Source organism: Limanda limanda, chromosome 19, assembly GCF_963576545.1.
Source record: "Limanda limanda chromosome 19, fLimLim1.1, whole genome shotgun sequence".
NCBI classification, from domain to species: Eukaryota; Metazoa; Chordata; class Actinopteri; order Pleuronectiformes; family Pleuronectidae; genus Limanda; species Limanda limanda.
In genome coordinates this window covers 11346600-11358898 of record NC_083654.1, presented here as the reverse complement: position 1 = coordinate 11358898, position 12299 = coordinate 11346600, and the positions used below count along the sequence as shown (strand labels likewise).

The 12299-nt window shown below is 42.1% G+C and overlaps 1 protein-coding gene across 2 annotated transcripts in view; it reads left to right on the top strand.

The window, feature by feature from the left end:
* The window catches only part of ctnnal1 (catenin (cadherin-associated protein), alpha-like 1), a 51999-nt gene that overhangs the window by 26126 nt on the left and 13574 nt on the right, over window positions 1-12299 (top strand). For both annotated transcript variants that reach the window (XM_061092662.1, XM_061092663.1), the window contains exons 2-5: window positions 870-1059; window positions 9471-9658; window positions 10815-10934; window positions 12185-12274. In XM_061092662.1, the coding sequence (XP_060948645.1) occupies window positions 870-1059; window positions 9471-9658; window positions 10815-10934; window positions 12185-12274 (588 nt within the window). The remainder of the gene's footprint in view (window positions 1-869; window positions 1060-9470; window positions 9659-10814; window positions 10935-12184; window positions 12275-12299) is intronic.

Genomic DNA, 12299 nt, shown 5'->3' with positions numbered 1-12299 from the left:
TAGTCTTCCACATGATTTTTCAGAAATATTTTGTGTGAGTGGTGTTGGGTGGCTGTCTGTGTTGGGGACGTGCTCTCTCTCTCTCTCTGTCTGACACACTGCAGGTTACTCGCATGCTCTACATCTCCCTAAATGTTATCTCCACCTGTCGCTGCACTGGCAGGAAACCCTTCTCTTCTTTAGATAAGCAAATGGAGTGCACGCTCCAGACTCACCGTGCTTCCTTATCGGGGATGTTCTTTAGAGGAATAACAGCCTATTTGCAATGTTGTACAAGGAGTCATGATTTTAGTTTGGCAACTAGGCAACTTTTATATCTTGCCTCCAGGCTCAGAGCAATCAATGGAAACATGACTTAAACACGCAGCAAAGGATACCAGAGATGCTTCTTACTCCCCGTGGGAAATTCTAACCGAGACTATGAGAACCAATCAATTGTTAATCAAACAAAAATGCCAAACATTGTCTTGTTCCAGCCTCATAAATGTGTGGATCTGCTCTTTTCATGTTATTGTGAACTGAATATCACTTTTTTATTTGGATTGTTTCATGCAGAAAAGGCTAATTAAAAAAAAACACGTTTATTAGAGAAATCTTTATAACAGAATAATAGCAAAGTATGCATTTATGTATGGCCTTATAGCATTGTTATCAGATTCCATTTTGGAAAACCCACTGGTACATTTTCAGTGAGCCACATTAGTAAAATAACTTTAAAATTTTGAGTTTCAAAAAAAAGTCCATGCTGCTGTTTTGTAATTCACTGAGTTTCATTTTTAAAAAGTCCCAACAATGAGTTTTGTGTTATTTTCCTCGGACATAAATAACAGCCTGCTTGCCCCTTTGCTTCTTTTCTCACATTCCTGCAGATCACAACTCTGATCAACCATAAAGACAAGCCAAAGAAGTCTGAGCGCACCCTGGCAGCCATACACAGGGTGGGCCAGGCAGTGAGTGTGGCTGTGGGACGCTTTGTTGCTGTCGGGGAAGCCATCGCCGGCGAGAACCAGGAGCTGAAGGATGAGATGGGTCAGGCCTGCTTCGAGGCGCGCAGAGCAGGTATGTTACTTTGCCTTGATTGCATTACGTACTTGACATTTTTGCTGAACTGCTGCATTTTTGACACATTGTAAAGTCTTTTCCCGGTGGCTCTTATTTTGTGATTTTATGCTGCAAAAGTCTGTGAGAGCTCATCATCCTCAAGGCTTCTTCACACTGCATCCGGAGCGTCTGAGGCTTAATGACGTCCAGAACTTGCCACAGAGGGAATTAAAGCCGGTTGATCACTAGGATTTAAGTTATTGTCCCCTCATCTGTGCTTTTTTTGTTCCGACAAACTGTGACAGTTTCATAAAGCGTGGGACTTCACCTTCAGGCTTCACGGTGTTATCAAATTTGAGCAAACTTTGATTAGTCTGGACAGCCCGGTTGTCAAGCTGTATTACACCAGGGGACCTCAGGAGTGCTCTAAAGACATTGTTGTTATTAAGTTGGAAGTACAGGCTGCAAAAAAAGAACACAGCTTCTTCACCCAAGGGTGCCGTGTAGAATGAGGGGAATTAATGCGTCTGCACTGAGTTTGAAAGCACTGCATAATAAAATTCTGATAGAAAGCTTCATGGAGATGTTATGCACCAGGCTTTTGGCAAAATTGAAGGAGCTTTAGTTTTCCTAATATGCACCGCCTCTTATATTGCGGTTGTGTTATGCAAAGAGGAATAAATCCAGGGTAAAAACTGAGCGAGAGAAAGAGGTACAGAGAGTTTCAGGTGCGAGGTGAACAGTGTCAACCAGGGTGAGGAAACAAGAAAGTGTGGTTCACTGTTTCAGTGATGACTGTCAGGTTTGACTGAACCTGAGACAGAGGAGGTGAGGGCTTTGTCAAATACGTGTTTCTTTTTTCTTTTCGGATGTCTTTCAAAGAAACACTCGAGGCTCAGATCCTCACCCGTGTGTCCTCCTGTCCATCTAAACGTTCCTTTTTGCAGATCATTGCAACCGCTTGCTCGGGGGAGAAAACTCTTCTTTATATCTCAGCAAATTAGTTTGTATCAGGCAAAAACAATGACCGCATTTAGCCTTCTCACGAGCAGCCCGGAAACAATATCACACCGGATAAGAATTTAGACACAACACTGTGATAATAGGTTTGTGTTGTGGGGGAACCAGTTTGTGTAGCAAAGCGTTTAATCCGAGCACAGCGCTAATTTGTAAAGACGGCTAAAACCCGGACAAAGAGAGTGCTGGTGGGAGGAGGAGGAGGAGGAGGAGGGGGTGGAGGGGAATGGACCGACGAGAAAATGTGCCTGTGTGTGCATATGTCAGGCCAAGTGAGGTATATGTGTGTTTGTCTGTGTTGCCCACTGTGACTCATTTATTCCACCTCCTCCTTTTTCTCCTCGAGAGGTTCTTTCACAGTTTTCTTGCACTTCTCCCGACAGAAACTGTCTCCTGATTTATTTTCTCAATAACTTTTTGGTTGTCCATTTAAAAAAGAGACATCTTGAGGGATAATAGAGAAAGTTTTTTTAAAGATTATTTTAAGTCTCCGGGAGGGAGGAGGGCTAGTTAGCGAAGGATTGACATTTTCTCTAATACCTAACCACAGGGAGAGTTTAATCAGGCAGGCTTCGGCCTTGTGCGCTATAATGAATGAAATAAAGGGAGGCTGAGAGCACCAGTTTAATTAGATGCTACCCATCATCAGAGCGGTGCAGAGATCCAATGAGGCAGGTCAGTGGAGGCAATCTGTGTTGGATCTCTGTCTCTGTCTCTTTCACTCAGCCTCTCGGTGTCACTCTCTCATTCGCGTGCTTTCCGTATCACTCTGCTTCTCACTCAGAAAGAGTCACAAGGCCAGGGACGGTGATCAGGAACTAGATGAACCCATAGCAGATGCAGTGTGTGAGTGTTTAGATGCTGATGTACATGTGGATTACACATTCACTGTAAAAAAAGAAAAGTTGACTCAACTTAAAAAAGTAAAGCAACCAGCTGCAACGCTTTTTTGAGTTGACCTAACTTAAGGGCTTGTGAGTTGTGTCAACTTAAATAATTAAGTTCACTCAAAATGTTATATAGAGTAGCTCTGAATGGTGATGTTCTGTTAGACTAACTTAACATCTCCATTCAGAGCTACTCAAATCTACAAGTTAGGAATACTAGATTATATGCATGCTAATGATTTGAAAACATACATCAACAGAACTGGATAGTTTCAGTCGAGAGAACTTAAACTTAAACTTGAAATGCTTAGTTAACTCAACTTTGCTGCCCATCAGTTGAGCTAACTCAAGTTTACTCTATTCATACTGTTGTGGAAATTCAATAATAACAGCAAAATTCTATAAAGAATCTGTTTATTAAGAACACAGGGGTTAACATTATATACATCCAATAACTACAAAAAAGGCAACATTGAAATTGCAGCAGCAGGGATGCTTAAGTGAACTTGGTAACATTATACAATTATTTTCAAAGATAGAATATGTAAACACATAACAAAGTGCAGAACCAGCTCTCAATACTTTAGCTATAATATAGAAAACAGTATGATTGACACTATGAATCACAAAACATGTGTTAGTCAGATACTTGAGGAAACCACTGGCCAAACCCAGCAGTGAAGAAAGTGCATCCATAAAAAACATGTAACAAGACACAAACGTGTTCAGTTGCAGAGATAACCAAATCCAGCACTTAGTAAACACTAACTTCCAATGGGAACATGGGATTCGTAGCAACACTACACAAACTTGTGTAGCTACTACTGAACTTGAAAACATATTTTGAGGAATAAAGTGACATGTCTATAGAAAGTGCATCCATAAAAACGTGTAACAAGACACAAACGTGTTTAGTTTCAGAGACAAACAAATCCAGCAGTTAGTAAACACTAACTTCAAATGGGAACATGGGATTTGTGTAGCTACTACTGAACTTAAAAGCATTTTGAGGAATAAAGTGACATGTCAATGTGTGCAAATATGTGCATTGAACACATGTCTATGTGTCATGGTATCGGGCTACTTTAACAAGTTGTTTTTCAGAGCCTGAACACGGGCAGAACACTCTGTGCCAAGGTTCATAAAAATCTTTTGAAGGGCCTCAAAAGTGTACCTCAACCCTTTGGGGTAGTCCAGGTTGAGGTTGTAGATGCATCCAAAGAGAAGGACAATGGCTGTACTGATGTCAGAGATGTCCTCCACAACAACCTTTTCCTCGATGACAAGGGCAATGTTGATTGTTCTGGGCATTGAGTGAGCTCTCCCAACATCATCTTCAACAATGGTGACTATGCCAAGTTGAACACCTGCAACGGACGTTTCCTCCGAGTCTGTATCATAGAGAAAACAAACAGACATTACTTAAATTTTTAATGTTTTCATCACCACATTTATAAATAAATGATCTACCCCTGCCCATGAGTAAAGTGACATGCACCTTTATGAGTTAAACTTTGAGTGCAAGTGACCACTTGCAAGTGAAGGGCGGCTGTGGCTGAGGGGTAGAGTGGTCGGCCTCCAACCTGAAGGTCGGCGGTTCGATCCCCAGTCTGAACCATCTGCATGCCGAAGTGTCCTTAGGCAAGATGCTGAACCCTCAATAGCCCCCCATAGAATAACAAAGTGCTGCAAGTAGATGCACTGTATGAATGTGTGTGTGAATGGGTGAATGTGAAACTGTACTGTAAAGCGCTTTGAGTGGTCTTCATCAGACTAGAAAAGCGCTATATAAATACAAATCCATTTACCATTTACCACTGTTCAAAATATGAAGAAATTTCCTAACGACAAATTTAAGATACATTAAAAAATACAATTTGTAAGGCCACCAGATAAATTTTGACCACCCAGATGTCATCAATTAATCCATGTGAAGGGATAATTTGTGCGAAATCTGGCATTTTTTTTCTAAAGGTGCTCTTAAAATTCAGCTGGTGTGCAGTTTAAAAGGTGTGGGATAATCCTTTGATTCCATTAGTGTTAACAATCCAAAAAGGATGGACAATATCTCACCCTGACAGTGCATATAAAATCGGCCACAATCCAAACACTAAAACTTGCAGCAAAATTTACTGATTTAAGGGTTTTTTTAGGTCAACCCTCATAGATTACCTCTTGATAATGTGTTTTTACTTTTATTGTTAAAGATTTCAGCCTTAATTAGGGATAACTACTTATATTACATTAAAGGGAATATAAATAAGTGGTTTTATTGCATATTCCTATCAAATGAATGCGTTTGCTCCCTAATCAGAGATGTACTGGCCCCTTGTATATTTATATTGGCCCAGCTATTAAAAAAATGGAAGAAAAAAACTTCAATGGTATAAACCGAAGTATTCTTACCAGACATGTCTTCAGGACGTTGCCTGGATTCTCCCTCAAATAGAGAGGTAGACCTCGGAGAGCTGTGGCCTTCCTTTGTGCAAGCACATTGGTTGTCTGAAAGACACAAATAAAGTTAAAAAAAATATACCATGGCCTGAAAATAAAATCACACCACACCTATTCACAATTTATGTTAATGTCTGTTTGCAATGTGAAAATGCACTCTCAGAAAACCTTAATTTATCTCCTACTTGCATTACCTGTTCATCAAGGTTGTCAAGGAGGGCCTTTAAGTCCTTTCCTAGTGTCCCGCTACGTGTTCTGTAAAGCTTTATCAGGTTTGAGGCGTGTGCATCCAAAGATGTGAAGAATGTCTTCTTTAGATCCACTTGAGTGATTCAAAAAAACTCAGCATATATCTAAGAAAGGAGAAATAACAGTATTAGTGTTAATACAGACTCCAATTACAGAAGGTGCCCACATTGTACAGTTATAAACTAAAAAGGTTTGCTACATCCGGAAGCTGAGCAGAATGGTGGAATTGGTAGAGCATTTAGGACATTACACATTATATAAAAAAAAAATCTTACCAACAGTAAACAGTAAACAATAAACAGTCACATGCTGCCTCAAATGAGTCCTTAGATGGGCTATGTATTTCTTTGGGGCACAGATGTCTTTAAAGTCACACAATTGACAAAAAAAGGTGACTTCTACTTCAGTTTTTCTGGACTTTGTGTGTACTCTTGAAAGGTGGCATTTTAACCCACCGCTTGTTTTGAAAGTGCAGCAGCAGTCAGTGTACAGGCACGGCAGTGGCCAGAAGCGTCCCCGGTAGTGGCAAAGTCGGTAATGCTTGAGGAGAATATCCTGATTAGGGTGCGAGAACTTGCACTCCTTACACTGGATCCAAATCCTGTGAAACAAGGAAAACACATTTAGTTTGAGTTTAACACCACCCAAATGAACAAACTCAATTTGGCTGAGGCAGAGGTAGGCAACCTTTACATCAAAAGAACCATTTTGCCCACTCTTCGCCCAAATAAAATTTGTCTGGAGCTGAGAAACATACTTGATAAGAAAGCTTATAAAGTTGCATTTATGAAATTATAGAACAATAAAGAACTGTTGACTTTTATAGCTATTTTTACCTGTTACAAAGGAAAACACCAAACTCTTATGAAGAGAAAAAAAATACAGAGGCAAGTGTAGGTGTACTTTGAAATAAATTAAACACAGAACTATGTAGGGCTATTTGAGTTACATTTCCCCATATTTGTGGGAAATGTATGAAATAAGAAGTAGTTATTTTGAAATAAATAACACGTGAACGAGCTCTGTATGAAAGCTTAATTGTTAAATTCACCGTTATGCTAAGATTCAAACAGAAAAGACACCAACAGACGACACATACCCCAGTATACACAAGGGGAAGATCATCAAAATTTACCATTATTTTATTGATAACTCAACTTAACACGTTGGTAGTTTATAAACGTAGCACGGTGGTTTGGGTGGGGTTGGTCTACAGATAACTTAAAGTAAGCAAACACGTGGCTTTCACATGTAGCTGAAAGTTAGCAAACACGTGGCTTTCACGGGTAGCTAACAGGTAGATTTTATGGATAGCTTACACATGTAGTTTTGTAAACGTTGTGAATCATTGCATTCGAAAGACAACGGGTCGCAGAATAACCAGTAAAATAGCGGCGGGAGTCTTACCTAGTTAGTGCTGGAAGAAAGTGAGGAGGACACGCAGCCGTAGGACATGCGGTCGGAGGACATCAGTCGACAAAACTTGCCGTCGGGCGATATCAGGCGGCGGAACTTGCGATAGAAGGACGTGCATCTGATCAACTACACCCCAACATGTCCGGACAAGCCCACTCTACCTGAGAGCGCTGGGCTGGCGTCTCAAAACACGAGTGCGCATTGACGCTGACTACGTCATGACGTCGCTTTCCGGACGCGGAAGCCACGCTGAAGCGCCGTGCAGCGCTTGCTCCAACATTAACCAACATTGTCCCATCATTAATCTTTTTTTTACTGCACTTCTCCACTTCAATTATTAATTTAATGTCATCCATGTTGAAGAAGTTCTCCGCTGTTTGCTCCGTTAAATGTCGGCTGTCGAGGGTAAATTACGTATTCTCCACTCAAGCCTGTTTGGAGAATACGTAGCCCCACTCTCACTTTTTATCTTTATCACTGCTTGTGTGGCTGCAGTGGATGGGCAGAGGGGGACATTTAATAATGTGGTTGGTAAAAGTGGTAAAATTAAAACTCCAAGACGACAGAAGGTGAATACAAAGTAAGGGGTAAAAAGAAATCTGAACATGCTATATATATATATATTTTATATGTGTGTGTAAATGTGTATAATAATAATACAAGACATAAATATATATGTTCACATATGTATATATGTTTGTTTGTGTGTGTGTGTTTATATATACATATCTAAGTAGATATATTCCATATATAAATGCATTCATATCATTCAATCTGAACTTATATTTGCATCCCGGAGCTGGCTAAGCAATATTTGAAGTTTCCTCAACTTAAAATGTTCAGTTGACTGCACTACTTATTTGTAAACTTGAAACTTTGGGTTTGCTCAACATTTAAAAAAAAAATTTGCTCACTCAACTTTTAAAAATAAGTTAGACCAATGATTTTGAAGTTGGGCTTTTTACAGTGTTCCATAAATAGCTAAATATTGGATTAAATGTCCTTTAAGGGATTAACCAATACATCAGGGATTAGTTTCTCTCGATTAGTTAAATTCCTCTCACCTGATACACGATTTTCCTTTCAGAAGCAAAACAGCTTTTTATAAATGACACCAGAGGTCCTGACATTTAGACAATAACTAAGGGACCAGTGGGATCTCATGTTTTTTATTTAAGGTTATGAAAATCCGTGCAGCATACGATTCATAAGGGTCGGTGGCGGGTATTGGCCGGGGTTGAGCGGGCCAGTGCTCTCCACCCTGCGAGTGTCATCGGGGTGGGTGGGTTGGGGGTGGTTGGGGGTGTTGTGCAGCATTCTTTGTGCGCCAGGCCTCTCTGTTTTTAACTGTTTAGCAGAGCTGGCACCGAAAAGCAGCCTGTCGGATGCAATCAGTTCGCCGGCGCTGCTTCTTTTAAGGGACCAGCCAAAGCAAACAGACAGCCGGGCTGCCTGACCCGATAGAGACCCATCTCCCCGTCCCCCCCGGCCTTCTGAGCTCTATTCTGAGATTTCTCTCTCGCGCTCTCAACTCCTGACATTCTCCTCTTGATAGGGACTCTTCTCGTGATGGATTTTCAGCCTAAAAAAGGACTTTGCATTCTTCCCCTTTCAGAGGGAAAGTTGGACTTTTTCCCCCCGCATTTGCATATTCCTTATATGTATGAGTTTGCTCAACTGTGTTTGCCAATTGTGTCTGGCATGTTTGTCTAAGTTGTGCCCCCACCCCTCTTAAAAACAGCTCACACCACCCAGATAGCATGCCAGCAGTGTTTGGGTCAGGTTTGCATAACTGTCATACCACTGTGCTGAATATAGGACTTGTTTCATTCCGTCCAGGACAGTGTGTTCTCCCAGAGGTGAAGAGTGGCAGAATGGAAGAACATTGGGCCACAGTGTATTCTGGAGTCTGAACTATAATAAAGAGCAAAGTTGGACAATATTCTTGACCTCCCCATCCTTCCATTTTCGGCATCCACATCTCAGAGGCAGGAGGCAAAGCAAAGTAGCCGGGGGGGTCTCTCTGGCCAGCCACATCCTGCAGCTCTGGCTGAGGCATCCCGAGGCACTCCCAGGCCGGATGAGATATGTAACCTCCAGCATGTTCTGTCTCCGCATCCCCTACTGGGAGAAGACTCGTTCTGACTTGTGGTTTAACCAGAAAGTCTCAAACCAAAAGTAATTTTCCACTTTTCAAACTGAACTCTAACTTCTCCCCAAACTGCACCATCTCCCTCTCACCTGCTCACACCTCTTTGTTGATTCAGCAAGCTGAGAAACAAGCCTCTTCTGCAGACTGATCTCATCTGGCTAATTTTTTCTTTTCTCTCTCTCTCTCTATATATATAACGTGACCACGAAGACCTTTGCTGAGCAACACCTTGTCCTTACCTCCCCTCTTTTCAGGTGATGCCATCGCCCAGCTGACAGACGTGGGATCGGTGTTGCCCACCCAGTCAGACGGATGTGTCCCGGTGTTCAGTGAAAGGACAGGGATGGTGAAAGCTGCACGCTTGCTCCTCTCTTCAGTCACTAAAGTGCTGGTGTTAGCTGATCGCATCGTTATCAAACAGATAATCACGTCACGGAACAAGGTGAGACATGCAAATGTGGGACTGGCGCAGACTTTAAGGATTATGCATGAATTCTATTTGTCTAACTGAATTTATCTCTGCCCGCACCAGTGTTCTGGCTCTGTTTCAGCCCATCCGGACTAAATTGCAGTCCCGGTGTTTTCACACTCAAACGAGGCCTGCAGCATTTACAATGTCTCCATTATAACTGCTCTAAAAATCCAGAGTTGTGTGGATACCAGGCGTATCCATAGCAGAGTTGATGTAGTAGCATGGATGTAGCCCCTGCACACGAACCCACACACCTTTGCAAACCCCACTCCCACTCTTTTATTCCCTAATAGATAAGCACTGGCTCTTTGAAAGAGCACTCTGGAGGTAATTGAAGGAAAGCAGCACATTTAGCAACAACGAAAAAACACAGCCAGAGAACATCCCTCCCTCTCTCTCTCTCTCTCTCTCTCTCTCTCTCTCTCTCTCTCTCTCTCTCTCTCTCTCTCTCTCTCTCTCTCTCTCTCTCTCTCTCTCTCTCTCTCTCTCTCTCCTCGTACCTGCGGATGCTCTTAGCCAGACTCTGACTGTGATATGGATGTTGCTGGAGACTGAGCCAAGAATGGAAACAGGGGGCCTAATAATGACTGGTTAGCCTCCTTTGGACAGGCAGTCAGCAGCCCCCCTTGTTCTCCATTACTGGCAAACACAATTACATCTCTTCCTCTTCTTTGTCTGGTGTGGAGCTGCTGCGTTAGTGCTGCCAGCTAACTCCCCCCCCCAGCAGCTAAATTAGCACCTTCATGGACTGCTATTAACTGAAATGCTGGTTAGGAACTACTAAATCTACTAGTTTTATTCTTTTAGGGTTATCACCGTATTTTATTGCATCACACGATATCACGCTAAGCCTTTAAAGCAACACTGTGCAAAAACGTTTCTCTCCAATATTGAGAGGAAACTTTTAATATATCAAGACAGAATCTAAAAAAAATGCTGAAGTATATGAATATATTAGTATAATAAATGTTGTTCTTGGCTCTGTCTTAAAGTAAAGATGTTTACTAGATGTTTTTGGCTAGTTTCACACCTTCTGCTGAAACCCTGTAACATCAGAAAGGACTTGAAGTACACAAACCATATGTCGCTGTTCACCGCACTGCTCTGATCTCACGGCTCCTCGCAGGTCCTGGTAACCCTTGACCATCTGGAAAGAGTCAGCACCTTCCAGGAGTTTGTTCAGATTTTCAGCCAGTTTGGCAACGAGATGGTGGAGTTCGCCCACCTCACCGGAGACAGACAGAACGTGAGTAGCATGTCAAGAAAATCCAACTCCTCTGCTTTCCTGTGTCAAGAGGGTCAAAGATGTGTGTGTGTGTGTGTGTGTGGTCTAACTTGGCAAAAAGGCTGCAGGTAGATAGGATGTGGTTTAAGAACAAACATTTCTGCAGGTGGTGGAATTAGACTGTGAAACAGAAGTTGAACACTAGCAATGTGCAAGCGAACTCAGAACAAATCAATAATTCAAGCATCGAATATTTACACGTCCCAAAGAAATCAAACAATAACGTGACAAGGTTTCTCCTCTTGTTTCTGCAAAGTTACTTACCTCTCTCTCTAAATTCATGTGTCAAAAAACATCTCAGGTATGACTAATATTTCTCGAAGATTGTCACCATCACATTTTAATGTAAATATGAGCTGACCTGCGCTTTCAGTGGCCCATTTCCCAGGCAGCACATATTCTTTTTAGCGAATTTGCAAAACAAAACTTTTGCTCCTATCTTCAGGAAAACAGTCTTCTAACTTTTTACTGTCAGAGGCTGCTAATCCCACTTTGATGCATACATCCAACCACTGCAGCTAAAGCGCTTTGCCTGCAGAAGCTGATGCAAAGTGCAGCGGCTGCGATATCTAGACAGGGAGGGAGGATCGACCATCCCTCCTTCTGAATTTCATCGGGGCTCCTGTTTTGACACACACATCACGTCTCTTTCCAGCGCTCCACATTGCAGCTAATGTTCTCTCTCTCTCCTCATTTGCCATCCTGTTTTCTTTTTTTGTTTTTTTACTTGTTTTTGTATTCACTCCCACTCATGCTCCCCTTTTAAGTAAATCTACCATCTTCATGTGTTGAAGCCAGGCAAGCAAAAATAATGACAGATAATCACATCGGCTTTTTAATCTATGGAGAAGTGCCGGGAGAGGAGTAGATTCAGCTGCCTTTCCAAATCCTGTATCTACCTAATTTGAGCCGTCTATTTCTGTTGGAAACACAGGGAGAGGGATGCAGCCAGTCATGCACATCTTCTATCCTATTCTGGTAACTCCGCTTTTGATTAGATTACAATTAACCGAGGCGGTTTAATGTGTGAATACTCTCTGAGAGGAATCTGTGTCCCTTCATAGAGAGAGACAGCATGACAGAGATTGATCAAATACTTTTGATGTTTCATGTCCCTCGGACGGACACCCTGAGAGTTCTAAGAAGCCGTAACTGGAGTAAAGCCACCCTTTACCATCTGGTGTGTGCGTTTGTGTGTGTTTGTGCGACAGGACTTGAAGGACGAGAAGAAGAAAGCGCGGATGGCGGCAGCCAGAGCGGTGCTGGAGAAATGCACCATGATGCTCCTCACAGCCTCCAAGGTAAACTGCTGGTGCACCAACATAC